Source organism: Pleurodeles waltl, chromosome 12, assembly GCF_031143425.1.
Source record: "Pleurodeles waltl isolate 20211129_DDA chromosome 12, aPleWal1.hap1.20221129, whole genome shotgun sequence".
Taxonomy (NCBI): domain Eukaryota; kingdom Metazoa; phylum Chordata; class Amphibia; order Caudata; family Salamandridae; genus Pleurodeles; species Pleurodeles waltl.
In genome coordinates, this window is record NC_090451.1 from 458,102,895 (window position 1) to 458,130,476 (window position 27,582).

Below are 27,582 nucleotides of genomic sequence, written 5' to 3' on the forward strand. Positions count from 1 at the left end.
AGTTGTATAATTTTCACGTTGAGATTCCAGTCTAAGCTGCGTGGTGCCATACCTTTCGTAGTCGTATAATGCCGTCCTGTGTCTGGGAATCTGTAGTGACTTCAAATATATCCACTCCATCTCCATCTATAATATCAAATGATGACTTTGCATTGTCTCCAATATCTCGGTCATTTGCTTTCACCCTTCCAACTGAACCTCCAAGAGCAACATCCTCCGGTACTGTGAACTGATACTGACCTTACAGAGATGAAAAAAGATCAAACATCAACATTGTGTGCATGAGGATATTACCTTGCAGTTTTATATCTACATTTAATGAATTTCTTTGTCTAGGAGAGATACAATAATATATCATGATAAAATGTGACACTCGCTTTAAATAGGCAAACCCATGAGTGCAGATTTCTGAAACATGTACAGTGGGCATAAGCTTTTAATAGAATTGTACTTCACAGAAAGCACCCTTGAGAAATACACCGTATGCAGTTTGAAAACAAATTTAAACAGAATGTGTACTTAAAGCTGCTTAATGTTCCTGTACCTCATATGAGAATACATGGATGCTTGGAGAGTACAATATGTGATTTTACCTCCATTCGCTTGTTAAATTATCCTCACCACTTCCTCCAGGATGTTCAATGTTGCTGAACGTAAAAATTAAGCCCTTTCCAGCACCACGAGCTGTAATGGTTAATACACTAAAAATATCTTTCCGGCTAACCTAGGTATTTGAGCATATTACACTTTTTAAATTTTCTCATATTTTGTTTTAGTGAACACAACACGTAGTCATCACCTCGGCATCTGCATAACAGCTGTATGACATTATACACTGTCTGCATTAAATGATGAGTACTATGTGTTTTGTTTAATCATGTATGATTCTCAATATGCTGGGTTTTTTATTTGTATCTTTTTTCCTATCATGATTGGGAGTGGGGTAGTTTTGATTAGCCCTATTTTTGTCACTTACTTGGATCAACGCTCTGCACTCAACCAAAACTCAGAAAGCCTTCATCTTTGTTTTCTTCCTTTCTGTAAATACAGTCTCGTCTCAGACTCCCTGCTCCTGTGGCATACACCTTGCAATGCTGATGGTTTTTTTTGCCTTCCTTTGTCAAGAAACGGACTTATTGTTTGATTTCCAGCTGAACTACAATAGCTTTACTTCAGCCTGTTCAGCTTCTGTATTTAGAGATTAAACGAATAATTTTCTTTGGATTGATTTCCTCCCACTTGACTTTCTAAAGGTTTTTTAAGCTGCCTCTTATGGAACAAAATAAGACAGAAAACCTTAACCATGAAGTATAGCACAACGATTTCAGACTGCTAAGAAAATGTATTAGATTTATAAACCAGCCTTTATCCTTTGAATCAGTAATGGTAAATATGCTGTTTTGGCTATCATAAATAAAAGCTAGGATTGGTGGTGCTGTCCCTTGTCTGTTGCTGGTGCTTTGCATTCCTGTTGTTGGAGTCCCACATACACATAAGCTCAAAGTATAGGTGTTGGACCTGTCCCTTTTTGCAGGGTGTCCCCACGTTTGTTGCTTTCCTTTACTAACCCAGTTTTTGTTGGCTTTTAGGACTCTGTGCGGTGTACTCCTGCAAACCAGTAGTAAAGCGCTTGTGCTCTCCCTTCCAAACATTGGAAATTGGTATACCCTTGAATGGTACATTTCACGTACATCTAAGTCACTAGGTATTACATGTACCCAGACCTCATTGTGTCACCCACTAAAGTAGCCCTGTAAAACATGTCTCAGGCCTGCCACTGCAGCCCCAAATACATTTTTAAACTGCAATTTTGGCATGACAAAACAAACCTTTTCTCAAGCCTAAACTTTCCTTTTTAATACTTGTTAGTCACACATAATGTAGACTCTAAAGGTGTATAGGACAGGGTGCATGGCATTTAAAATGTAGGGCATGTGTCCTTACATTTAATATGTCCTAATAGTGAAACTCCTGAAAGTTGTTTTTCACAGTATAAAGACAAAAAATGGGTTACCTTATTAAACCAAATAAGTGATAACTTCGATTTGGGAGCAGATAGACAAATACTTCTACTCATGTGAATTGTAATATAACATTTTCACTAGTGGTAAAGTTGGATTGTAAATTAATATCTGAAAATGGCACTTTTAGAAAGTTGCCATTTTCCTGCCTAAACCAGAGGTGCCCTTCTTTAAGTGTCCAGGGTCATATAATTGTTCTCTTGTAGTGTAATGTGTATTATTTGTATACAGAGAACCAAATGGCACTGGGTGTGGGGAGGGTATTCATCTACTGAGCAGAATGGCCTGGGTTGTTGTACCGAGTCCTTCCTGAGCTTCAAAGGATAACCTAAGGGCTACACCCACCCCCTTTGTGACTTTTGAAGCTGCCTGCATACTTCAATGGCAAATGCAGCCTACACCTGGGCCTGCCCGCCCTTTGCTACACTAGACAATTTGAGGTCAGACCTAGGGTATGTGGAAGAACTAATCAGAACTAGTTCAGAGGTAAACAAACAGAGTGACACTCACATAAAGAATGGTACAATCTATAAGAGAGGCACCCTCAGACCCCCTCATCAGAATACTCATGGGCCTGAGAAGATCAGATGAAGGTCTGCTGTGCTGTGACAAGAAGGAAGATTGGACCGCTTGTCTTAACCAAGGATCCCAGAAGGGACTCCAAGCTCTGTTGGCTGACCTACTTTTTGAGGCACAGGGACACAACAAGCTTCCACTGCCCTTCCCTGATACTGCCTAGATGACCAGCACTAACTGGACTTGCCTGAACACTGCTGCTGGCCTCTTTTGGAGTGAGTCCTGACCCCAAAATGTGCTCCCCCCGGTCCAAGACCCCTGACTGGTGTCAGAGTGTGCTCATCCAACCTGCAAACTGCAAGAAGCAGACACAAGGTGAAAGCCCACAAGTTCTGAACTCCTCACATCAGAAACAACTGCCAGCATCTCCCACCAACTCACAGCTCTGATGGTGACCTGCTTTTCATATCATCAGTGACCCCTGCATCTTGCACCAGCTTAAGGCTCCAACAGTGACATGCTTTTCATGCCGGCAACAATCTCCTCATGCCCTGCCAACCTGAAGTTACAGATAAGGGCTGCTTATTTGGACTTGGAATGTGTGAGAAGGTAAACTCTTCACTGGGACAAATCTGGCAACTGTATCTAACCTGCACTCCAGAGCAATCTGCCTCAACGTATGACTTTGACCTGGTGCAGCACAACGAGATAACAGCAAGTGATGCTTTGTGCTTTTTAGAGCTATTTTCACCTGAAACTTTATTGTTTTGGTGTCATTTTTATTTATCTACTATAGTTTTCTAAAGTGGGTTTTTTGTGTAAATAATTTACACATTGCCTCTAAGTTAAGCATGACTGCTTCAGTGGCAAGCTGCCAGAGGGTTAAGCACAGATTTATTTAGTGACTTTTGTGGTTCACCCTGACAAGAACTGTGTTTTGTTACTTGAGTGAGGCTCTCATCCCGCTCAACTAACACTCCAATTTCCTACAACTGGTAGCTCTGGAGTTCACAGAAACAGAGGGAACAAACATATTGCAGAGATATATCATTACCACTGCGATCTTGCATTTTTTCAACCTGTGATTAGCTTGATGCATGATTGTTAGACATTTGCACAATATCAACAGGTGTTAAGCTGGGGCTAGCAGTGGTTATAAATATTACAGTGATTATCATTTATAGTTTACCTGACACTACTGATGATGAAGATTCTCTTTACAAAAATCTTCCTGGAGCTCTTGAAGCCGTTGTCTAGTATCAATCTGGGAAAGATGTGAAGCCAGCCTCTGAAAGTACATTTTATCACATCTCAAAAACTCTTCAAGGACCCTCCACCACTAGCTCACAATCTTGTTGTATGGTCCCATACGGCTAAAGTTGGCTTCCGCCAAATTGCATTGACTTGTAAAGTTGTGTGTTCTACAGGATGTTTAAAAAACAATTAAAAGACCATTGGGGAAGATTTAGCATTTATCCCATCAGGCCTCATGCTGGGGGAATGAAGCTTTTGGAGGCTAGTGTTGAAAGCTGACACCTCTGTCTCCAGATCTGAGGTTCATGGCCACATGCAGAGTAGAGCCATAATGAGAGAGTGTGTGGAAAAGAGAAAGAAAACAAATTGTGAGAGAAAGAAAGTGGGGCTGATTTGAATATTTTTGCCAGGGCTGCTTTCAATTCTCAGATCAGGCCTAATGAAGGAGGAAGCCATGCAATGCATTCAACAAACTCACATCCATCACTCTCCATTGAGTGACATCTGCCTCAGAATGATTTTTGTCTCTTCTATAAACACCTTCCACAATGCCTGGAAGTCTGCTTACTTGACCTTGTGTAGAACTCATGAAACACATTCTTGAGATAAACACAACTGGAAGCTATGAAAGCAACTGTTTTCACTCAGACACACACACAGCTCAAGCTGTGTGAATTCACATGTCAATCATGTATGTCCAGGAATATTTGATTTTTCCATGAATACAAGGTGTAATATTTGTGACTATTACTTGAAATACAGTAGAGCAGTCATCCCCATGAAACACTTAAGTGCATGTAAAAGTCATAAGGTTCCTGCTCAGTGGATTTGCCTTACAATTTTTTTAAGTAGAACAGAAAACGTTGCTTGCATAATACGTGCTGCTTCAGCACAAATCCCGTTTCATAGTTCCTATGAGACATTTTTTGCTAACGAGTTCCCTGTGGGCAAAAAATATATGAAAAGCATGCGCACAAGGAATTAAAGGTTAGTGAAATAGTTGAAAAAGATTTTAAAGTATTTATGCAAGAATAAGCATGTTTAAAAAAAAATAGGCTAGGGCCCAACCATCTCTGTAAAGAAGCATTGGTTCCTATTGCTTTTTGTTTAACAATTGGTCCCGGTTCTATGTATCCATTCCTGTACTTTTTCCAATTTTGACAATTGGTCAAAATTGGGTTTATACAATATTTTCTTTATTAACATAGGTATAATATTTTTTATTGTTTATCAATGCCTACATCTCAGATAAGCATGTGACAGTAAAGGGTGAGACACAAACATTAGGGGCAACTTGATTTGCATTTTTGTATACTTCCAGAAAAGATTTTTTTCAAACTCATTTATAACACAAGGAAACACTCCAGCCCTTCTTACACCTGCAAAGAGCTATGACTTTACTGATCAAACGTGTCTTTAGCAAAATAAGACAGATGATCTTGGATTTTTTATTCAAGTGAACTTGCCTACCTGATTATTTTTGGAAGCCTTTCAAATGATGACAGTGTACCCTCAATTGACATTTTCAACATCCAATTTATTTCATTATTTATTTTTATTTGTTAGCCTTCCAACATAATATTTAAAGACAACAAACACAAGGAAATGATCCACAGTTGCAATAAGTTCCTAATGGAGTGTGGTTGTGTCTCTGCCTGAAAAAGAGTGGCCATTGGATAGGTTAGGACATACAGCATGTTTTGTTACAACAGGATGTTGCATTTTGGCAATTAATCATTTTTAAATATTTATGAGGGACCACAATCTGTGATAAATTATTAAGTTTGGATGGTTCGACTGCAGGTGCTTTTTAGGTGTGCCTCAGTTTTCCTTAGTTTGAAGACTCCTGAAAGATTGAAAGATTTCAGTGTGCAGATATATGCCCTTTTGAAAGGTGGCTCTAATGCAGTTGGTGCATTTTTAAATTATTTAGTTTAGGCATGTTTAGAAGAAAACTGAGAAACATCTAGACTCTGTGAACCCCACATAATACATATGTGACCCAGCTCCCGGTTGGCTTTTAACACATTAATAAGAATGTTTGCAATAGCTATATGAAGTAATATAAACATATCTGTAATGGATATTTAACTTCAGAATGCCCAAGTTTTGGCAAAATTACTAAAAAGCATAAGCTAGTCATTCATTGTACAAAATGTTATCAGACCATTGAAGGGCTCTTGATGATTAGTGAATTGCTGAAAACTGTTGTTGACCCAAGTGCCATTATGACTTTCATAGACATGTTTGATCAGAAACTATTGGAATTTTCTTTTCAACTTGGCACTGGAACCCCTGTTGGACACATTATGCCTACAGATTCATAAAACAAATTCTTCCTGTATGGCTTTGTTGGCTTTTTATCATCCTTTTGTCCAATAACCACTTTGAACTTTTACATCCAGTACAATATTTTGCGGGTATCAGAGGTATGACATTTGCCTGGATTACCCATTCTCTTGATCAGGATGTTAAAAAAAAAAACAATTTATAATATCCAGAGCAATTTTCAAGTGAACTCTTCCCATGGTCAATGTGTTTAAAAATATATTTGTTTAATTGAGTTTCGTGAATCAGGATTAAGGTGTTACCTCTCTCAAAGTATGAGCCACTGTAAAGAGAGGTTTAATGAACTTTCATATTGACAATGCTATGCCTAGTTCGTGCAAGTAATGGGTGTTGCAATTGAAAAAAAGGCCTTGATGTCAGCCTAACCTCACCACTTATCCTGTGTTGTTTCCTGAACATACCAATGACATAACAGACTACTGAATCTCATGTAATCATGGAATTTCACTAGCTTTCTGCAGGCAAAAGTGTGAAGGTCATGATACTCAGATATGCCCTATGACAGCATTACATGACATTTCCAATCCATCTGGAAGCTCCGCTTCCTCCCAAATCAGGAATGATTGGGTTCTCAGAATGAGAACTATAGTAACTGCATTTAAAATTGGTGATGGCATTTGTAATGAGCTCAACACTTTAGATGTCTTTTAGCCTTTTGAAAAAAATAATTATTTTAGTTTCTTTGTGAAAAACCCATAAAATATTCTTCTGAGTGAAATAGGTTTGTTAGAAGTGGATGCAAACATGATAATTGGGCTTTCACTTTGCAGTTAGGGGTTTACTTTTTGATTTCAAGGTAGGAACGAGTCCCACAATTATATTTCTTTTAAGAAACAAAAAGAGCAGATTAAAACCTTCAGAGACCACTAGCACATTAAAGTTTCAATTAAGAGATTTGCTAACAAGAAATAATTTGTTATTGTTTGCCAGAACTACCCACCAGCAGCCAATAAGTAATGAAGTACTGTGTCAGACAATACTACTTCTCCGAAAAAAAACAATTCTCAATTTGTTCTTTATTCTTTTTAAACGTGGTATAAAACATGACATAAAAACTCAGCTTGAAGTTAAACTTTAGTTACAGCACCCAGCAAGAGGCAGATTGCAGCTATGAAAAACATAACTGTCAAGCAAGAGACATTTCATTTAATAGAAACGGATTGCTATTTTTACTTATCTAAGCTTCACTTTCCCAGTTCTGCATTAGTAACTTTATAAGTGTTAACAAAAAACATATTATAGACACCCTAGTTCAGGATGTAGGAGTGAGAATTGTTTCCCCTTGTGTTAGTTTGTATTATGCAACACTTTGCTGAAGTATCCTGGCATTATGTCCCTGTCTTGTAGAATCACAGTTTATTTTCTACCACATATCAGCTAACACATTGATGTGCAGTTGACATTCATCAAACACTGCTTTAGAAATAGTGTTGGAAATATGGCCTTTCTGCAAGGTCACCCTAAATGTGTGCCTTCTGTTACTGAACCACTTTTTTGGTTGGTCGTAGGACTTTATACACTTTAGTCCTGCTAACCAGATGTAAAGTGCTTGTGCTCTCTAAAACATGACAAAAGTGGCACACACCTAGTCCGCACATGGAATTTACTTATAAGTTCCTAGTGTATAGCCATTTATGCATGTGGGTTCTGTGAATGAAATGCTCCCAGTGGGATGCAGCTCTCATGCACCACTAACTAAAGTGGCCCTGTAAAACATGTCTCCAGACCTGACCTTGCAGCCTGGGTGTGCAGTTTTAAACTGTCAATTCAATCTGGCAAAATAAACCTTTGTTCAGGTCTAAAAAATCCAATTTAGTACTTATAAGTCACCACTAAGGTAGGCCCTAAATGCCCATAGGACAGGGTACATAGGCCCGTATTTATACTTTTTTAGCGCCGCATTTGCGTTGTTTTTTGATGCAAAAACGGCGCAAACTTGCAAAATACCATTGTATTTTGTAGGTTTGCGCCGTTTTGCGTCAAAAAGCGGCGCAAATGCGGCGCTAAAAAAAGTATAAATACGGGCCATAGTATTTAAAAGGTAGGACACATATATTTAATGCTTTATATGCCCTAGCAGTGTAATAATTACAAATTTGTTTTTCAGTGTGACAAGGCAAGCCCTCCTATAGAAAAACACAAATTTACACTGTAACAACTTATAGTGCTTAATTTCAGTAGAGAGTTGCTAGTTGGTTCAAGGACCCATTGTTTTAACTGTAATTTAAGATTCATGTTAATGGTAAAGTCTGATTTTATATTATTATATTGAAATAGCACTTTTACCTAAAACCTGATAGCACCCGTAGAGTGATATGTGTATTGCTCCCAGTGATAAAATGACTCTTGTATTGGGAGAGGGACTCTTCTCTTGAACAAGATGATTTAGGGTGCTGTACCCAGCTGCATACAGAGCTTCAAAGGATAACTTGGGTACCCGTCCCCTTTCCAAATTCAAAGGATTCTTACCCTGTCACTGGCAGGTACAGCTCACATCTGGGTGTGCCTGTCCTTTGTTTCTATGGCCAGGCTGGGATCAAACCTGGTGGAGGTAAAGGAATTACTGAGGACTGGTTTAGGGGTGAAAAAGGCTTGCCCCCACCCACAGACCTGCACAGGGCATAATAATGGACCACACAGACATCTCCTCAGAACACTATTGCACCTGTGAGGATCAGGAGAAGAGCTGATCTGCTGTCTAGAGAACCTGAAGGAAGACAGGACCTGTTTGTCTTGAACACAGGACCCGTAAGTGACTCCAAGGGTTAGTTGGCTGCCCTTGTTTTGTGAGCTACAGGGACACAGCAAGCTTCCAGGGATCATTTTCCATGCAACTTCCCTGGTGAATAATTACAACTAGACCCGCCCTGAACCCTGCTGCTGGCCTGTGCTGGTGTGAGTCTTAACCCCCCCAAGTGTTTCCTTCCAGGTCCTGGAACCTTGGCTGGTGTTGACACTGCTGAAGTTGGGGCTAAGAACTTTTTTGGCAACTTTTGTCATGAGAACCCACAGAGAGCAGGACTGCTGTCAAAGGCACAATCATCAAAAACAATCGATAGTCGGCTATGTTTTGTTGGTTTGCTCCACTGAAGGAGATCTAGCTTCCATAAGTTTCTAGGTCCTAAAGTAGAGGGTTTCACAGAGACTGATGCTGAGCCGAAGCCAATCGATGTCAAGACCCTCCTTGGCATGGCCATCAGACTTTGTCTGCTCAGATCCCCCATTTATGACAGCACTGGGATTGCACACTATAGCAACACACCATCGTTGAGCCCTGCTTCAGTTCTATCTGACAGCTTGCCATCCTGATGACTCTTCAACAGTCATTTTTTGCTGACAAAAGGGTTAAGTTCAGAAGTTAAACTTTCAACTACGTCAAGCCTGGTCCCTATATCCAACCCGCTTCCCATTGTGGTTAAACCTTAACTTTCAAAACAACTCAAAATAAAAAAATAAAAAAAATAATAACTGCAGTTCTATTCTTTGAATTTTCATAAATTTGGTATCATGTTATTTACAGTATTTTTCTGTTAGACCTGACAGCCTTAGGGTGGTCACCCCTAACTTTTTGCCCGCCTCCATCCACTTTTTAGATACTGTTTTTGCTGGTTTTAAGACTCTGCACACTTTACCACTGCTAACCAGTGCTAAAGTGCATATGCTCCCTCCCTTTAAACATGGTAACATTGGATCAACCCAATTGGGATATTTAATTCACTTATAAGTCCCTAGTAAAGTGCACTAAGGTGGTCATTACAACCTCGGTGGCCTGTTTGAAAGACCGCAGAGGGACCGCCGTGCTGAAGACTGCCAGTGCAGGTGGTTTTCTGCTCGGCGAATTATGACTGCTGGCAGCCCTCTGTCCTTTTTCAGACGGAGAGCCGCCAGCAGCCATACTGGCGGTCGGCGGGGAAGTGGAGGTTGCTCCACCGCCCCGTCATCAGAACACCGCCCAGCGAATCATGTTCCGTGATTCGGCGTGGCGGTGTTCTGGTGACGGGGTGCTGGCAGCGGAGAAGTCCCCATAGATTCCGACCCCTCACGGAGGATCAACGGACCAGGTAAGTTGATCATCCGTAAGGGGAGCGGGGGTGTTGTGTGTTGTGTGCGTGCATGGAGGTGTGCGTGTGAGTATGTAGAGGGGATGTGTGAGTACATGAATGCATGCAGGGTGTACTGTGTTCGGAAATGTGTACATGTCTGTATGTATGTCTGTATCTGGGTGTGCGTGTATGACTGTGTGTGTGTCTGTAGGCATGTTTGTTGGTATGTGTGCGGGTATGTGTGTTGGTGATGTGTGCATGCGTGTACGGTGTGTGTCTGTGTAGCAATGTTGGGGGTAGGGGTGGGGAGGGGGGTCCTGTCACCTTTGGGGGGGTGGCAGGGGGTAAGAGGTGTGGGGGGAGGAATCAGGGTGGGAGTGGGGGATTGGGGGAGACCCCTATCAGTGCCAGGGAAGGAATTCCCTGCCACAGATAGTGCTTACCACCACAGATTTCATGACGGTTCCCAACCCCATGAAATCCATGGCGGTCAGCAGGGTCATGATGCTGCCAGCGGTCTTGTGACGGCCGCCGGGCTGGAGACCCAAGTTTCCAGCCCAGCGGTCCTCTCCGCCCTCGCGGTCGGAACGAAGAAGTGGCGGATGACCATGGCGGTAACAGCCATAGTCATAATTCCATTTTTTTCCCGCCAGCCTGTTGGCGGTAATACCGCCAATCCTCCGCCGACCGCCAAGGTCATAATGAGGGCCTAAATGTGCCCATGGCCTGTAGATTAAATGCTACTAGTGGGCCTGCAGCACTGATTGTGCCACCCACTTAAGTGGCTCCTTAACCTTGTCTCAGGCCTGCCATTGCAAAGCCTGTGTGTGCAGTTCCTCTGCCAATTCGACTTGCAATTCAAAAGTAATTGCCAAGCCTAAAACTCCCCTTTTTCTATATATAAGTCACCCCTAAGGTATGCCCTAGGTAACTCTTAGGGCAGAGTGCTGTGTAAGCAAAAGGCAGGACATGTACCTGGGTAGTTTACATGTCCTAGTAGTGTAAAACTCCTAAATTTATTTTTACCCTGCTGTGAGGCCTGCTCCCTTAATAGGCAAAAATTGGGGATACCCTCATATACTGTTTGAGTGGTAGCTGCTGATCTGAAAGGAGTAGGAAGGTCATAATTAGTATGTCCAGAATGGTGATACAAAATCCTGCTGACTGGTGAAGTTGGATTTAATATTACTATTTTAGAAATGCCACTTTTAGCAAGTGAGCATTTCTCTGCACTTAAATCCTTCTGTGCCTTACAATCCATGTCTGGCTGGGTTTAATTGACAGCTCCCTTGTGCATTAACCCAGACACCCCCCAAACACAGGCTACTCAGCCTCACTTGCATAGATCTGCATTTTAAATCGGTCTTCCTGCGCTGGGAGGGTGGAGGGCCTGACAATTAAATGTCAACGGACAGTAGCCAGCCCTCACACAAAGGACTGCCATGCCCCCTACTGGGACCCTTGCATACAGGATTAAACTGAAAGGGGACATTGTGTACTTCTAAACCACACTTTGAAGTCTCCTCCACTTCAAGGGCAAATTTGGGTATTTAAACAGGGGGTCTGCCCCTACCAACTCAGACACTTCCTGGAGAAGAGAACCTAAATACCAGAATCTGCATCCTGCCAAGTTAAACTGCCTGGCTGCCCAAAGGACTGATGTGACTGCTATCTGTGAAGGTCAGCTGCCTTGCTGTTGCCCTGCTGCCTCACTGCTCCCTGGCTGTGGTGAGAAGGGCTCTCCAAGGGCTTGGATAGAGCTTGCCTCCTGTTCCCTGAAGTCTCAGGACCAAAAAGACTTCATCTCTACAAGAAGGACTCGATGCAAAGCCTGCCAGAAACGACGCACAGCCTGCACCACGGTGAAAAATTCACTGTATGCCGAACCGGAACGACGCAGCCTGAATTTGCAATGAGAAGATCGATGCAGCGCCAGTGTAGCGACTGTAAATTTGCCGCATGGCCCACTGGATCGATGCACAGCCAAGCCGAAACGACGCAGCCTGACTTCCAGAGAGGAATCAACGCAGCGCCTGCCGTGCGGTAGAAATTTCTACGCAATGCCCACCAGATTGATGCAGCCCCTGTGACTTCATCCTGTCAGTGCCGGAAATCCACACACCGTCCACGGGGCGTCTGAAAACCCTGCAACCTGAAGAGGATCCATGACCAAGCACCAGAAATTGACGCACAGCCGTCCCTGCGTGATAACGAAATGACACATCACTGTGTGAAGCCCGGGAAATCGACGCACCACCCCTTGTTTTCCACGCATCTCCTCCTCTGTGGTTCTTTGAGGAAATTTTGAACGCCAACCAGGTACTTTGTGCTTGTAAGAGACATTTATTGCTTTAAAAGACTAAAGACACTTTATGTCACTTTTACAGTGATATGTCAGCATATACTTATTGCATCTTAACCGTTTTGACCTGCATTTTACCAGATAAATATTATAGATTTTTCTAAACACTGTGTGGTGTATTTTTGTGTGCTATACTGTGTTATTGTATGATTTATTGCACAAATACTTCACACATTGACTTCTAAGTTAAGCCTGACTGCTTAGTGCCAAGATACCAGAGGGTGGGCACAGGATAATTTGGATTGTGTGTGACTTACCCTGACTAGAGTGAGGGTCCTTGCTTGGACAGGGGGTAAACTGACTGGAACCAAAGACCTCATTTTTAACATTTTCTAAATTAGGATTTTGATTTTTCTTCTCTTGTATTTTCACTTGATTACTGTTTTAGTTCTGCAATAATACTTTACACATTTCCCTTAAGTTAACCTTAACTGCTTTTGTATCAAGTTACCAGAGGATTAGGCACAGGTGTGTTTAGTCACTTTTTTGGCTCACCCTGAGAAGGATTGTGATTATCCTTTGAAGTGGGTTCTCCCCCCTTCAACAAAGAATCCAATATCTTACAAATAACATGACTAAAAACGTGACTAAAAAAGTGTGAGCATGTTTTTGAACAACACAAACATCCCTCAACAAGTTACTCCGTTATACATGCACACAAAACACACTCAAGCTGAAGGATTGAGATGGGCCTTTGATATATATATATATATATATATATATATATATATATATATATAATGATGAAGGCTGAAGCTCATCAAAGGTAAACCCTTATTGACTAACATTCCTACATCTATGGAATTTTAACTAGACTGCTACTTCTTTTTTTTTTTTTACATGAAAGCTCTCGTAACCAGAGTCCAGTCACTGGTTAGAGAATGACACCTCTTACATGATTTAGAAGTTCAAGAGCACAAGACCTCTTCTCATTTTGGTGTTTTGCACACCTCATTAATGGTTTATTTCTTCTTTGGCAGCTGATGAAATTTTTACAGCCCAAAATGGGTGCTAAATACTATATGGGCGAGTGTTGAATTTAGGGGCAGATTTATTAAACAAAGTCCAATGCACGGCAGCAACCAAATGTAGGCACTACATTCCCCAAGGGAAGGGAACATCACAGAGGCATATTTAGTAAATAGGGTCTCGTGCTGCACTCTCCCCCAGTGCTGGTGCGCAAACTCGTTGCCTAGGGCCACATGCGCACATTCGATCCATGATGCAAAGGTGTGTGTAATGCTTAGCTTTGGTTTTGCATTCAAAATATGTCCTTTCTCTACAAAATAACATATGTAGAACATTTTTAATACACTTCACATGTTGGAAATGTGCTGTACAGTGCATTGCACGTGCAACATGTGCACTGTTTTGAGAAATAAAAATCATACTTTTAATTCACATCCTGATGTAACAATTTTAGTGGATAGGGTTTTACATCAAAAACCATAGGTGCTTATACTGGAATATCCAAGTACCAGCAATACTTGCCCCCTTGATGTAAAATGGCACCCTCACTATGACACGTTTTATAAATATATGTCAACATCCTGCATCTATGATATGCCTTCATATGGGGTGGAGAGAATACTATGGGCCTGATTACAACTTTGCAGGAGGTGTTAATCCGTCCCAAAAGTGACGGTAAAGTGACGGATATACCACCAGCCGTATCACGAGTCCATTATATCCTATGGAACTCGTAATACAGCTGGTGGTATATCTGTCACATTTGGGACGGATTAACACCTCCTCCAAAGTTGTAATCAGGCCCTATGTGCCTCCAGAAGTGGGGCAGTGTAATTAAAATTATATTTTTGACAGTTTCACATACAGAAGAGCATAAAACGCATGTGGGGATGCCGTTTTAAGTAACATGCCTAGAAAGTAGCATTGCCCAAGATTCCAACTTTGGAAGATAGGATGCCAGATTACAGGAATAGGAAAAACTGTTGTCTGTGCTTTTTGATTTAGTGCTTGTTCACACCTATTCACACTTTTTGTGTAGAGAGTATAGAATTACTTAATCCTGATAATAACCATGAAATAATTATCAGACAGGTGTACGCTCAAAGGGACACACACATTGTCTAGGAAAGGAAAGTATGTGTGTGAACTTTGTGGATATTTGTGATTGTCTGGACTTCCAGCACAAGATAGTGTTTGGATAATCTGCTGGGACATCTTTGAAGTAGGCTAGAAAATAAATTGAGGTGATGTATTTGGGGCATGAAGGATGCCTACTTAAGGCATGATTTCGAGAAGATGGATGGGATATCTTTCACATTCATGGTGGAGTGACCTGTCCATTAAACTCTAAATTAGGCCCTTAGTTCTAAAGCTCTCTTACAACAGCATGTAATTGATTTAATAAAGAACTACAAAAAGATTTTGGTATCACTAGGTACAAGAACTATAACAGATTGAAGAAGAATGTAATTGTGAGGTTTGGGGATGTTTTAAAGGTTTGATTATGGTAATCCTTCTGTGCTATGCTAGGTTCTCTTGTAATAACAGTTGTGTTGCTTGGCCTCCTTGCAGTACAAATCCAGACTGTAATTAAAAAATGTAGAGGAAAACTTCTGTCTGCCACAAAAATATTAGAACATTTGTTCCTAACACAGACATGAAGTGCCATCCCAAGACTTGTTAACAAAACTGAGTGAATCATTTACTTTGCCTGGTTCTCTGGGTTATTTGAACATTTGCAGGAAAAGCTGCCTGCTCAGCAAACCTTCTTTGGAGAACTGCATGCTGAGAAGCTGAAAGGTCCAAGTCTCAGAAGGAAAGGTTGATCAAATAAACTGAACTAATTGTAATGATTCAGAAAAATATATTGCAAACTGCATCACAATTGTGTTTGGATAATCTTTTCTAATTTGTTTATATTCTGTACCAAAATTTGCATTTTCGAAGACAATGATGGCTTGCCATCCAAACCACTACACTGCTTTGAACTATGACCAAAGTAGGTTTCTTTAACTGAGATTTTGAGAAACCATCTGAAAAGATAAGTTGAATTTGCTCAGTTTATAAAAAATTATAATACACTAAACACCACTCTAAAGCATTTGACTGTGAAAACACAGCATATTTAAAGCAGACACATTCACATATTGGATGTGGGTAATAATGAGACATTGCTTCACTTCACAGTTTTTAACAAGAATGCATTTACTCACTGGAAGGTCCCATTTATGATGTACATTTTCATAAGTGTTTTAATAGGCGGCATACACTTGGTTTCATGTTATGGGTAATGGAGTACTCAGAAAGTTAGTAATCTATATCCACACAATGCCTTCCATTAAACATCTAAGATTTTGTTTACAGAGACTTTTTTCACAGATTCCCACATAATAATACACACATTTCTGTCTACTTTATACCAAAAAGAGAGAAATCCACAGATAGCAAAGATTTTCATACCATCATACATTACCAAGGACTTGCGGTAAAAACACGACTAACATACAGCAGTACACATAAGCTACAGAAAGGGTTAAGATCAGATTTGCAGTGATATTAATGCCATTTTGTAATCTGTCCCACACACTATAACTGCAATTGTTCTGAGATTTATCCACCATCACAGTTGCACCCTAATGAAGATACAGCAACACCTTACACTACTGAAAAAATACATGTAATAGTTAATGCATAGTACTTGTATTGTTGTGTGCTTTCTCAACTGAAATGCTCTACAACTTCATTAACAGGTCCATGATGTCTGGATCCTTAACAATGTTTTAGGATAGTCACTGACTATGTAATCAGTTTCTATTTAGGTTTAATGTAGTTAATGTTTTTGAGATTATCATGAAGCTATTGCAAGGGTCTAACCCTTCTGAGTTTGAATAGTACAATCATGCTGTTTACATACAAGATCCAGACCCTATTTCGAAGAAGCAAATGTACTGAATGTGTGTAGACATATTAAAAAAGTGATGGATAGAAAGCTTGAATTAACCTTAGCCACTGGGCCACATTCTAGTCCAGCATTCTTGCAGAGCATCCCACTGTAGGTAAAGAGCAACCATGTTTAATACAGACATGATCTTTCTCCAATAGGTCTAACGATCCAGTGTGAATTGCTAGGCCAGGTCCTTTCTGTTGGGAGCACAGTAACCTCAAACCAGTTTCCATATAGTTGGATGGTTCTGAGGTTAAGTCCCACTCCTAGCAGTAGCAGTGACAGGTTGGATGGAAGTAGATTAGCTTCAATGCATCCCTGAACTAAAAGACAGTTCTCAATAAGCATACTATTTGGAAGGCCTCAGCTATTTTACTGCCTGTGAATTATACTATTTCTGATTCCCTCCCCCTTGCCCACATTCCAAGATATGTAGCAACTTCTTATCCCACTCTTCTGGTCATCCTGACAAGGACTATTGTCTTGTTATTGTATTGTTTCGTATTGTATTGGGTTGTATTGTATTGCAGGTTTGTAAATTGCATGGCTATTCAAAGGCTTCCCTGAGCTAGGTGAGTATGAGCCTGCATCCAAGGACCAATGCATGCGGTGGTCAAGAAGCCACCAAGTGTGGATATAACCAAGTGTTGAGTAGTTTCCTGAAGATTATTTCAGTAGGCTCATTTCTTAACTTGGCATTTAATTCCAGAGTTTAGGGGTCAGATATAAGAAGGATCTTCCTCCACATATGGTTCTTTGGATTCCTGGGACCATCAAAAATGTAGCATTGGAGGAACTTAAACCCCTACTAGGGTAGTATGGGGACTTAGGGGCCCTAATCAAAACAGTTCCCTTCAGATAAATTCCCTTGTGTGAGAGACACAGGCCCTCATTCTGACCTTGGCGGTCTTTTCGCAAGACCGCCGAGTTACCGCCGCGGTAAAGACCGCCGACCGCGGCGGTATGCCGCTGCGCGTATTCCGACCGCTGGGAGCGATCCGCCGGAATACCGCCAGCAGCCACACTGGCGGTCGGCGGGAAAGTGGAGACTGGTCAACCACCACCGCCACGCCAGCAGAACACCGCCCCCAGAATTACGACCCACATTTCTGTGTGGCGGTCTTCTGTTGGCGGTCTTCTGTTGGCGGTCACGTCCCTATGGCTCCCGTCGCCTCCCGGAGGACCAACGCACAAGGTAAGTTGATCGTCCGTGAGGGGAGGGGGTGGGGGGGTGTTGTGTGATGTGTGCGTGCATGGGGGTGTGCGTGTGAGTGTGTAGAGGGGGTGTGTGAGTGCGTGCATGCGGGCGGGGAGTGCTGCTGTGCCTATGGGCGATGTGTGTAGTTCGGCGGGTGCGCATGTCGGCATGTATGTGTGCGGGTATGTGTCCCCGTTGTGTATGTGTGTGTGTAGGGGGTGTGTATATGTGCATGTTGGGGGTGTGTGCATGTCGGGGTGCGTGTATGTGCATGTCGGGGTGGGGGTGGGGAGGGGGTTCGTACCACCTCTGGGGGGTGGCAGGGGGGTGGAGGGTGTGGGGGGAGGACTCGGGGGGCAGTGGGGGGTGGGGGAGACCCCTATCAGTGCCAGGGAAGGAATTCCCTGGCCCCGATAGTGCCTACCGCCATGGTTCGCATGGCGGTTCCCGAACGCCAGAAACCGCGGCGGTAAGCAGGGTCATGATACTGTTGGCGGTCTTGGGTCGACCGCCGGACCGGAGTGCGCAGACTCCAGCCCGTGGGTCATGACCGCCGTGGCTGTCGGAGTGGGGAAGTGGCGGTCGGTCGCGGCGGTGACCGCCGCGGTCAGAATGCCATTTTTAATACCGCCGGTCTGTTCGCGGTCCGACCGCCGCCTCTCCGCCGACCGCCAAGGTCAGAATGAGGGCCACAGTGTCTTACTTTTTATTCTTCCCCCCACTGGGAGCCAGTTCAAGGTAGCCATAGCGTTTTTTACCATTGCATATTTGGTTATTTTGAAAATGGTTCTAGCAGCCACACTTTGGACATCCTGGAGTCTCTTAATGATAGCTTTGAGTAAGCCCATAAACTGGGAATTTCCATAGTCCAGGCACGAGAGAATAAGCGATTGAACTACTATTCTCCTAAATTGCATAGGTAGCAGGTCAAGGATTTTGCATGTAGTCCTCAACATTGCGAAGCAGAATGTCAACAGTTTTTTTGCTCGGGCTCCATGGATAAGGTGATATGCTCAAACGTTTTTTATTACAGACGAAAGAGATGGAGGAGTTCCCAAGCAATCTGGCCAACTGAGTGGTGCTTGTAACATTGGTTTACTCCCTAACAGTATCAACTCCGTTTTTTCTCCATTTAGTTTCAGTGAGCAGTTAGCCATCCACCAAGCCACCTTCTCTAGGCATGGGGCTACCTGCTGTTGCGCACCTGTCTCAGGGGCAAGCGACACGACCAGTTGGGTGTCATCAGCATAAAAACAATCAACAACCCAAATTCCCATAAAAATGTCAGATAAAGGCCGCACATAGTTAATGAAAGGTGTGGGGCTAAGTGCAGACCCCTGCAGCACCCCACACTTCAAGGGGACTACCTCTGAGTAACAGGGGTGTTCACAAATTTGAAAGGAGCTGTCTTTTAAAAAGGAGTACACCCATCTTAAGGACCTGTTTATTATTCCGAGTTTACTCATCCTGAGAACCAAGGTCTCATGGTCGATCATGTCGAGATCTGTGCTCAGGTCGAGGAGAATAATGTTTGCAAACCATCCTTTTCTAGCAATATCTTTAACTCCTCTGTTATGGCTAATAATGCTGACTCCGTACTGTGTTTTGGACGGCAACCCATCTGGGTAGGACTAAAGAGGGAGTTTTTTTCTAAGAAAAGCAACAGACTTTGATTCACATGTGTTTCTATTACTTACCCCAAGGTTGGCAACAGTGAGAAATGTATTTAGTTACTGGGGCATGCAGGGTCTTGATTGGTTTTGTTTAACAAAATTTGACTACTGCATGTTTCCAAGCTCATTGGACTGTCCCAGTGGCAATAGACCAATTAAGAAGATCCAAAAGTGTGGGGAAGTTTTCATGTGCTCCTTGCTGAAGAATATGGGTAGAGCTGTGTTCAAAGAGGAACCTGATTTAACTTTTTCAAATAAAGCTGAGAATGCTTCAGGTGTAATCAAGAGGAAGTTGGAGAGACTAATCGTCTCCCTGTGTGTAGTGCATGTTTCTGGTGAAATAGGTAGAGTTTTCTTTGTCTTTTTTAAGTCACTGTATATCCTGGAGACTTTGGGCCTCACTACAAGTGTGGCGGTCCGAGGACAGCCATACTTGTGGTGAAGGCAGACCACTTGGAGTGCAGCTGTCCAACCACATTGCAACCCTGGCAGGCGGACCCACCATGGGACCACCGTCTCCCACAGGAACATGGTTCACTGTGGGCTGGCAGTGGTCAGAGTTGTACTCAGCGCCACTTGCTGATTAAATACAGCTTTGTGCCCGCCTTTCCATAGTTAGGACCCCACCAAGGAAAGGTTGGCAGAAATCTAATGCCCATGGGCCCCCCTGCCCATCACCATCAGAATATGCAGAGTACTCATTCTGAGGGTGCTTTGTGCTAAAGTATTGGCTTCGGCACCCCTGAGGAAGCCAAGACCAACATAGCAGCACCGTCCCCATCGGGCAGCCTGGCAAGAACCGCATACCACAATGTTCTTGCCTGTCAGCCCGCCAAAATCATAATGAGGCTCTTTGTCTTGAAAGTAGGCTGTCAGTTTGTTTCAGCAGGTTTCTGTGGGAGTGGGCAGCAGGTTTTCTGCTTTGGAGTAATTGAGGGATTTCACAAAATTAGAATGTTCCCCTGGGGCACTGGCAGCAATAACCATCAGGGATTCATAATATGACGCCTGTGTCTTCTTAATTTCATAATATAGGAAGTATTGTTCACATTTCATCACAGAACACATAGTAGCCTCTAAAAAGAAGACACTCTAGCATGACTAAAATATCAAATGGTCAGGATTTCAGGCAAGGACAAACAAAATGTGTTTATTTTTTGTATGTAACAAAAATCAAGGTACACCATTTAACTAGATTTGTGATATATATTATGTATTATAATGAGGAACAGACAATCCCATTAGATTTGTCCTAGTAAAACACATAGATTAATATGTTTTTTTTTTCATGAACAGGTTTTTAACCCCTTTGCTGCTGGTCCTCCCCCCAACCCCATTGCTGAGCCCTTTTTTGGCTATTTGGGGTAGTTCACGCTTAGGCCTTCATAACGTTTTGTTCACATAAGCTATTCACACCAAATTTGTTGTTCCAACATCCTAGAGATTCTGAAGGTACCCAAAGTTTGTGGATTTCCCTGAAGGAGGCAAAAATGTTTTTTTTTTTTCTGAAAAATGGGAGATAGGGCAGCTGAAGAAAGCATGTGACTTTTTCCCTGAAAATCGCATCATCAAAGGGTTTGCGGTGCTAAAATCACATTCTGCCCAGATTTCAGGAACAGGCAGACTTAAATCAGAAAACCACATTTTGCAACACAATTTTGCCATACCCCATTTTTACAATTTTTTGTGCTTTCAGCCTCCTTCCAGTTAGTGACAGAAATGGGTATGAAACCAGTGTTGGATCCCACACAGCTAAACATTTCTGAAAAGTAGATACAATTCTGAATTCAGCAAGGTGTCATTTGTGTAGATCCTTCAAGGTTTTCCTACAGAAAGTAACAGCTAAAATAAAAATATATTGAAATTTAGGTAAAATAGAGCCATTTCCAGCCACTTTTTCTTCTATACCTTTTTCCAGCTAGGGCAGATTTTTGAAAGCAATATACTGTTACGTCTATTGGACTCTTCTGGTTGAGGGGATATATAGGGCTTGTAGGTTCATCAAGAACCCTAGGTACCCAGAGCCAATAAATGAGCTGCACCTTGCCATGGGTTTTCTTTTGATACCTGGTATACAGCAATTCATTTGGTGAAATATAAAGACTGAAAAATTGGTATTAATGAAACCTTTGTATTTCCAAAATGGGCACAAGATAAGATGTTGAGAAGAAGTGGTTATTTGCACATCTCTGAAATCTGGGGTATCCATATTCGCATGTGAATTACAGGGTATTTCTCAAATAGACTTCTTCTTTACACACTGTCTTACATTTGGAAGGAAAAAATGTAGAGAAAGACAAGGGACAATAACACTTGTTCTGCTATTCTGTGTTCCCCCAAGTCTCCTGATAAATATGGTATCTCACTTGTGTGGGCAGGCCTAGTGCCCGGACAGAAAATGTCCCAAAACACAACGTGGACACCACATTTTCCCAAGAAAACCAACTGCCAGCAACAGGAAACGCAACATGGACACTTCACATTTTTACTTTGAAATCTGATGTGTTTTTTGGAAAGTGCCTAGCTGTGGATTTTGGTCTCTAGCTCAGCCGGCACCTAGGAAAACCTACCAAACCTGTGCATTTTTTAAAACTAGACATCTGGGGGAACCCAGGATGGGGTGACTTATGGGGCTCTCACCAGGTTCTTTTACCTGGTATCCCTGGGGGATCGAAGCCCCCAGGGAAACCACCCATGCGGTGACAAAAGTGATCACTATACAGTGATCATCGTGGTAAACCTATCTTTTCCAAAAAATATTTGCCCCCGGGGAGGTGGGGTGCCAGTTTTCCAAGGGGGCCAACCCCCCAAGTGAAATCCCTGATGTTTAGTGGGGGTTTCCTGGCCCTCAATCGCAGATTAGCTGCGATCAAGGGCCAGGAAACTCGTTCAAGGAAGGCCTCATTTGAAAGGGGAGAATTCCCCCTTTCAAGCGAGGCCTTCCCGAACGTCAGCAAAGCCTGTTTGGGCCTGTTTTCCTCACTGGCGAAAACAAACGGTGATGTCATAAAGGGGTGGGTGGAGGGGCAGGGAGAGACACGGAGGATCTTCCATGTCTTCTGGGTTTTTTTTATTAAAAAGAAAATCACCCAGTGCAACGCATCAGAGGATTTTTTAACCCCCTCCCTGGTGTCGGCCAGTGGTCGTGACCCGCACCAGGGAGGTAGTGTGGGCGTCAGCCAGTGGTCGACTCCCGCACTGAAGAGGTTAACATAGTAAAAAGTACTATGGTAGACAATGGAGTGAAAAGGGAGCATTTGATAGCCTTTCCTCTGAAGAACACAGCAATATAAATTGTAGACATACCCTCTTTTTGAATATTATGCTCCCTCAATGTGCAGGCTTCACGTTACTACTTAGTCTATCAATATGCGTGGCTCAAGAAATAGGTGGAAATAGGAGACCACTGTGGGGGACGTTGTGTTTAACAAGAAGTTACAATTGTAAAGCACCTGCTGCAGAGTTCTTGTGATTAACGTTCCTGCTAGAGAGAAAGACTGGAGTTTTGTCCAGTGACAGTTGTGTCTCGCCATAAAGTGCAGAGGGTTAATATGCCTGCTGCAAAGAACAGGTCTGTATTTTATGTGGATAGCTTTGTGGATTAGTAAAGCCAGCCTTTACCAGCACTTTTAAACAAATTAAATGAATGTGACAGAGGGGCTATGGAGAGATGAGGGGCAGTTTTGGAAGGTGGTAGTGAGGGAATCTGAGGAGGAAGTAATGTGCAGGGCACCAAAAAAGATTGTGGCACCAAGTGCCACCAGCACTAAAGCCATCCCTGCTCAGAGGACTGACAAGAATGAGAAAATATGAGGATAATCTGTAGTTTTGTGTGCACTTACCCAAGTAATTCATCATCTTAAATAATACTCTCACACAGAGATTTTGAATATGTTTGCAGACAAAATATCAGAATGAAATTAATCGGATCTGGGGGTTCCAACATGGTGAATTTCACTTAGGCGGGTAGTGTTGCCGGCTTCATTTGAATTAAGTGACGAGTCATAATGAAGGCCACATTGCTGAGTTAGGTAATGTAAAAAGTAGGCGTTTGATATGTCAAAAATGGGGTCCATTGGCATTTCTCTGCTGTAGCTTTACTTATAGCAGACAAGGGTTGCAAGGGCTATCCTGAAAACATGCCTTTAGTCGCTCCCTTGAATGATGTAAATGAACACTGCAGCTTGCACGTGACAGGTAACTTTTATGTCAATAGTGCTGTTTCTACTTTGTTATACGGTGACCTTATCTAAAGGTTATGCAAGCCCATTGAGATAACCATTTTGTTACCATGTTTAGGGTTAGAGCACATGCACTGAGAATTGCTTATCAGTTCTCCATTAGTCAGAGCCAAAATATGCTAATTTATACAATTACTTTAAAACAAAAAAACTAAAGTTATCAAACAAAAGGAAAATACTCCACACTTGCATGACCCCATGCTATAAATCAGATCAGAAGACTTACCAACAAGAAGGGAAAAATTAACTCAGTTGAAGTCATTCAGAACGTGTAGTGGGCAGCAGCCAAACATGACAGTGAAGCTATCAGTGCCACCTGCCACTATCATTAGGAAGCCCAATAGAAGCAGTTAAGTATTTAGGGTACTGACTTGTCGAATTACCACTAGTATTATTTTTAGAAGAAACGTAGACACTAAAACAACATGCGATCTACATCATTGTCACTGGGGGCTATCACTTTAAATGCTTCTGAAGAGAAATTCATTTGAAACGTTAATTACAAAAACATATGTAATTGTGCTAAAATTGCAAGATGAAATGACTTGACTATGCCATCTAAAACATACAACTGTACAATGACAAGCTATCTACAATAATAGCTAATTTAGGAGCAATTTTCCATGAAAGAATATGGTTGTTAAAACGCTCCACAAAATACAACAATTTCTTGACCTACTTTTGTGAAATGCCATAATCCTAAAATGGGAATGTTTTTCCTCCACCTAGCAGGCAGCACAATGAAGGTACACGCAAAGAGGGTACATTTAGTGCAGCATGTTTCAGAAAACTTTGCAGCTCCTTGGTACAAAATGTGCCTCTTCGTTTCTCCCAGCCAAGCATGACATATTCTAGAGTAAATTAGGAAAAATAGAGAATAATTTTCTACAAAACAGCGCTTTACCATTTTTTGAAGTCTAAAAACCATTCGCACTGCAATATACGGATGCCTATTAAGCATGCTTGCACCTAAACAACAAAAGACTGACACAATAAAGAAAACTATGTAACAGGTACCACTGATACTCTATTTGCTTTATTTTAGAAGTATTATTTCTAGGGCAAAAGTTTCTACTGCTTTGCACTAGAGATTATGTCAGTTATCATATTCTAGAGACAACTCGCTTTGATACTTGATGGAATTTTGTGATTAAAAGAAGTTTCAAGTTTTCGTTTTGCATCCGAACTTTTACAGTTTACACAGAAGAAGATCTATATATAATAGACCACATAAGCAGATAAGAAAAGTAGGTAAAAATTGTAAAGTACCCTGCTGCTGTATAACAAATAAGATAAGTCAAGCACTGGCAAAGCCAATAGGCATCCTTTTAAAAGGCCGAGCTCTTGGCGTTGCCAAAGTTTCTTGGCACAAGCATGAGCATGCAAGCATCAAGAAGCATGCATGTGCATGGCCAGCAATTTTGGAATATGTTTCTTTTTCAATTATATGCTTGTGCATATGCCAGGACACAAGACGCCCATTTATAATTTACTGCTCTAACATGACAATGTTAAGTTACAATTTTTAAAAAGAATAAATAAGTGCACTACCGGGACCTCGTTACAAAAAATAAAAAATAATCTATGACAGAACAATGCCCAGTCAGAAGAGCAGTGTGTCGGGAGTTGTTACTGAGGAGCAGGGAGAACAAATCGTGCTGGCAAGTCGGGAGTACAAGGAGAAAAACTGGTAAAAGCACGCAAAACACATACTGTCATTTTGGGCAGACAGACTTTTTCTTTTCGCACACAGACTGATTCGCAGAATCGTTCTATTTGCGACAAAAAAACAACATTTTGGTATATACAAACCCTATTTTTTGTGATTCGGTAATCTATTTACCGAATCGCAAAATAGGTTTGGTAGCGGTAATTAGGAAGGACGTTCGATTCTTAATTGCGAGTCCCACTGCAATGTATGATTGTTTTGTGACCGTGAATGTAGTCACAAAACAATCGCCGTTAGCACCAATTTCCAATGGGACCCCTTCCCCTTTTTGAATGGTAGCAGAAATATTTTTGGGGAGCAGGCAGTGGTCCCACGGACCACTGCCTGCTCTGAAAAATGAAAAAGAAAACTTTTCATTTTTATTTTTGAAATGCATCCTGTTTTCCTTTAAGGAAAAAGGGTTGTATTTAAAAAAAAAAAAATACAAAAGAATACAAAAAAGACACTTGCCTATCAAATTATTGGATTGGGTCTAAGATTTGTATAATTGAGGATTTTTAATACTACGTTCAATGTAATATTTTTTTGTATAGCACAGAAGGTGTTTCAATATGTACTCAGTATGTTCTACTAATACTATCCCAAAATGGCACCCATGATATTGTCACTGGATGAGCCCTTTTTCCTTATTAGGTTTATATTTGTGTCGGTCACTTAAGTCCCGTTAACCGTGAAAAAGGTCAGTTGGGACTGAAACGCGTCGGGAGAGGTCTAACTAAAGATTATCTTTGCACGGACAGGAGATTCAAGTGTTTCTTTTCCGAGTGGGAAGGTGTGTTTGCAATATTAGGGGCAGCAGGCACACTGCTTGAATCACTGCTGTTTCAGGACCAGCGCAAATATATATATTTATTTATTGGAAATTGACATGAATGTATTACCTTGAACAAATAATATACCTTTTTATGGTCACCTGCTAATCACTATAAAAAAATACATATCTGTTCCCTTATAACTTTGCACCCGTTTGACGAATATGGTGAAACGTTGCAGACCTGCTGCCCCTATTTCATTTTCAGAGGGCTGAATATTTTGTGGAGTTTTATCAAGGGGTGCAAAGAAGAAAAAGAAAAAAGGGGGGGGCCCAAAACAAACTTCAAATCCAAAACATTTTCCATACACTTTACTATTTTGCATAGCACAAAAAGAGTCAGCTGGCTTTTTATGAAATTTGCTATTATTACATATCAAGGGGTGCAGATGATCAGGGTACTGGAGGTAAGTATAGTAAGTAAATGTTGTTATAAGGTTTTTCAACTTAGTGAGGTCTTGTAGCACAATACTACTAAAAAGAGCAAAGAAGCCCAAAAAGTAAACTAGACTGCATATGTAAAATTTTACATTTATTACATGAACAGCTGAAAGACTCAAGTATGGTCACATGCTAATGGAAACCTATAAACAATTACATAACAAGTAGAATACACTTCAATCTACATAAGCTTTCTTTGCATTTTCTTTGCTCATAAAATAAAACTGGCCCAGAAAGCCAAACAAATACCATCTTTCTCATGCACCCCTGTGCAACAAAATGAAAAATTGACCTAGCAGTGAACCACGCAAATTACTTTTTGGAGGGCATGATAATTCAGCACTAGTAACAAAATAATAATCTCAATTTATTTAACAATAACAATGATTGCTTTTTATTTACTTTGGCCTTCATATGTAGTCCAATCCTACTAAAAGTAGCAAGGAAGCTCAAAAAATAAACTAGCCTGCATATGTAAAGCTTCAGAATTACTACATGAAAACTAAAAGTCACATTCACGGTCACATGATTGTATAGACCAATTAACCAATGCATAACAAATAAAATAAACAAAAAAGAAAGAAATAACATTTAATCCGATTGCCATACCGTAGGTATAGTTAGTAATTCCAAAATAGGAATTCCTCCAATATAACCTCCCTCAAAACTTTCCACCCATTTGAAGAATTTTGTATTTTTATTTTGTATTTATGAAGCGCATTAAACCCATCCAGACATCAAAGCGCAGAGCGCAGGAGAGAAGGAACCAGAAGGCAATCCTATACAGGAAAATCACACAGGAGGCCTAGATGAGGGAGAGACTTGTACACCAGGCACAAGGCCTTAAAATTCACTCATTTGCTAATCGGGGGCCAGTGCAGAGCCCTCAAACCCTCCCTCAGTGAATGCCTCCTTGGTAGTCCAAGGACTAAACGCGCTGCCACGTTTTAATCAGTTGGAGTTTATTGAGGGACTGTTGCATTCAATTTAAATACAGGGCATAACAATAGTACGGGTGTGAGGTAATAAGT

The 27,582-nt window shown here is 41.5% G+C and overlaps 1 protein-coding gene across 3 annotated transcripts in view; it reads right to left on the reverse strand.

Annotated features, from left to right (window-relative positions):
• The window catches only part of CDH8 (cadherin 8), a 1,003,344-nt gene that overhangs the window by 332,346 nt on the left and 643,416 nt on the right, over nucleotides 1-27,582 (reverse strand). For all 3 annotated transcript variants that reach the window (XM_069217048.1, XM_069217049.1, XM_069217050.1), the window contains exon 6: nucleotides 53-240. In XM_069217048.1, coding sequence (XP_069073149.1) covers nucleotides 53-240 — 188 coding nt within the window. The remainder of the gene's footprint in view (nucleotides 1-52; nucleotides 241-27,582) is intronic.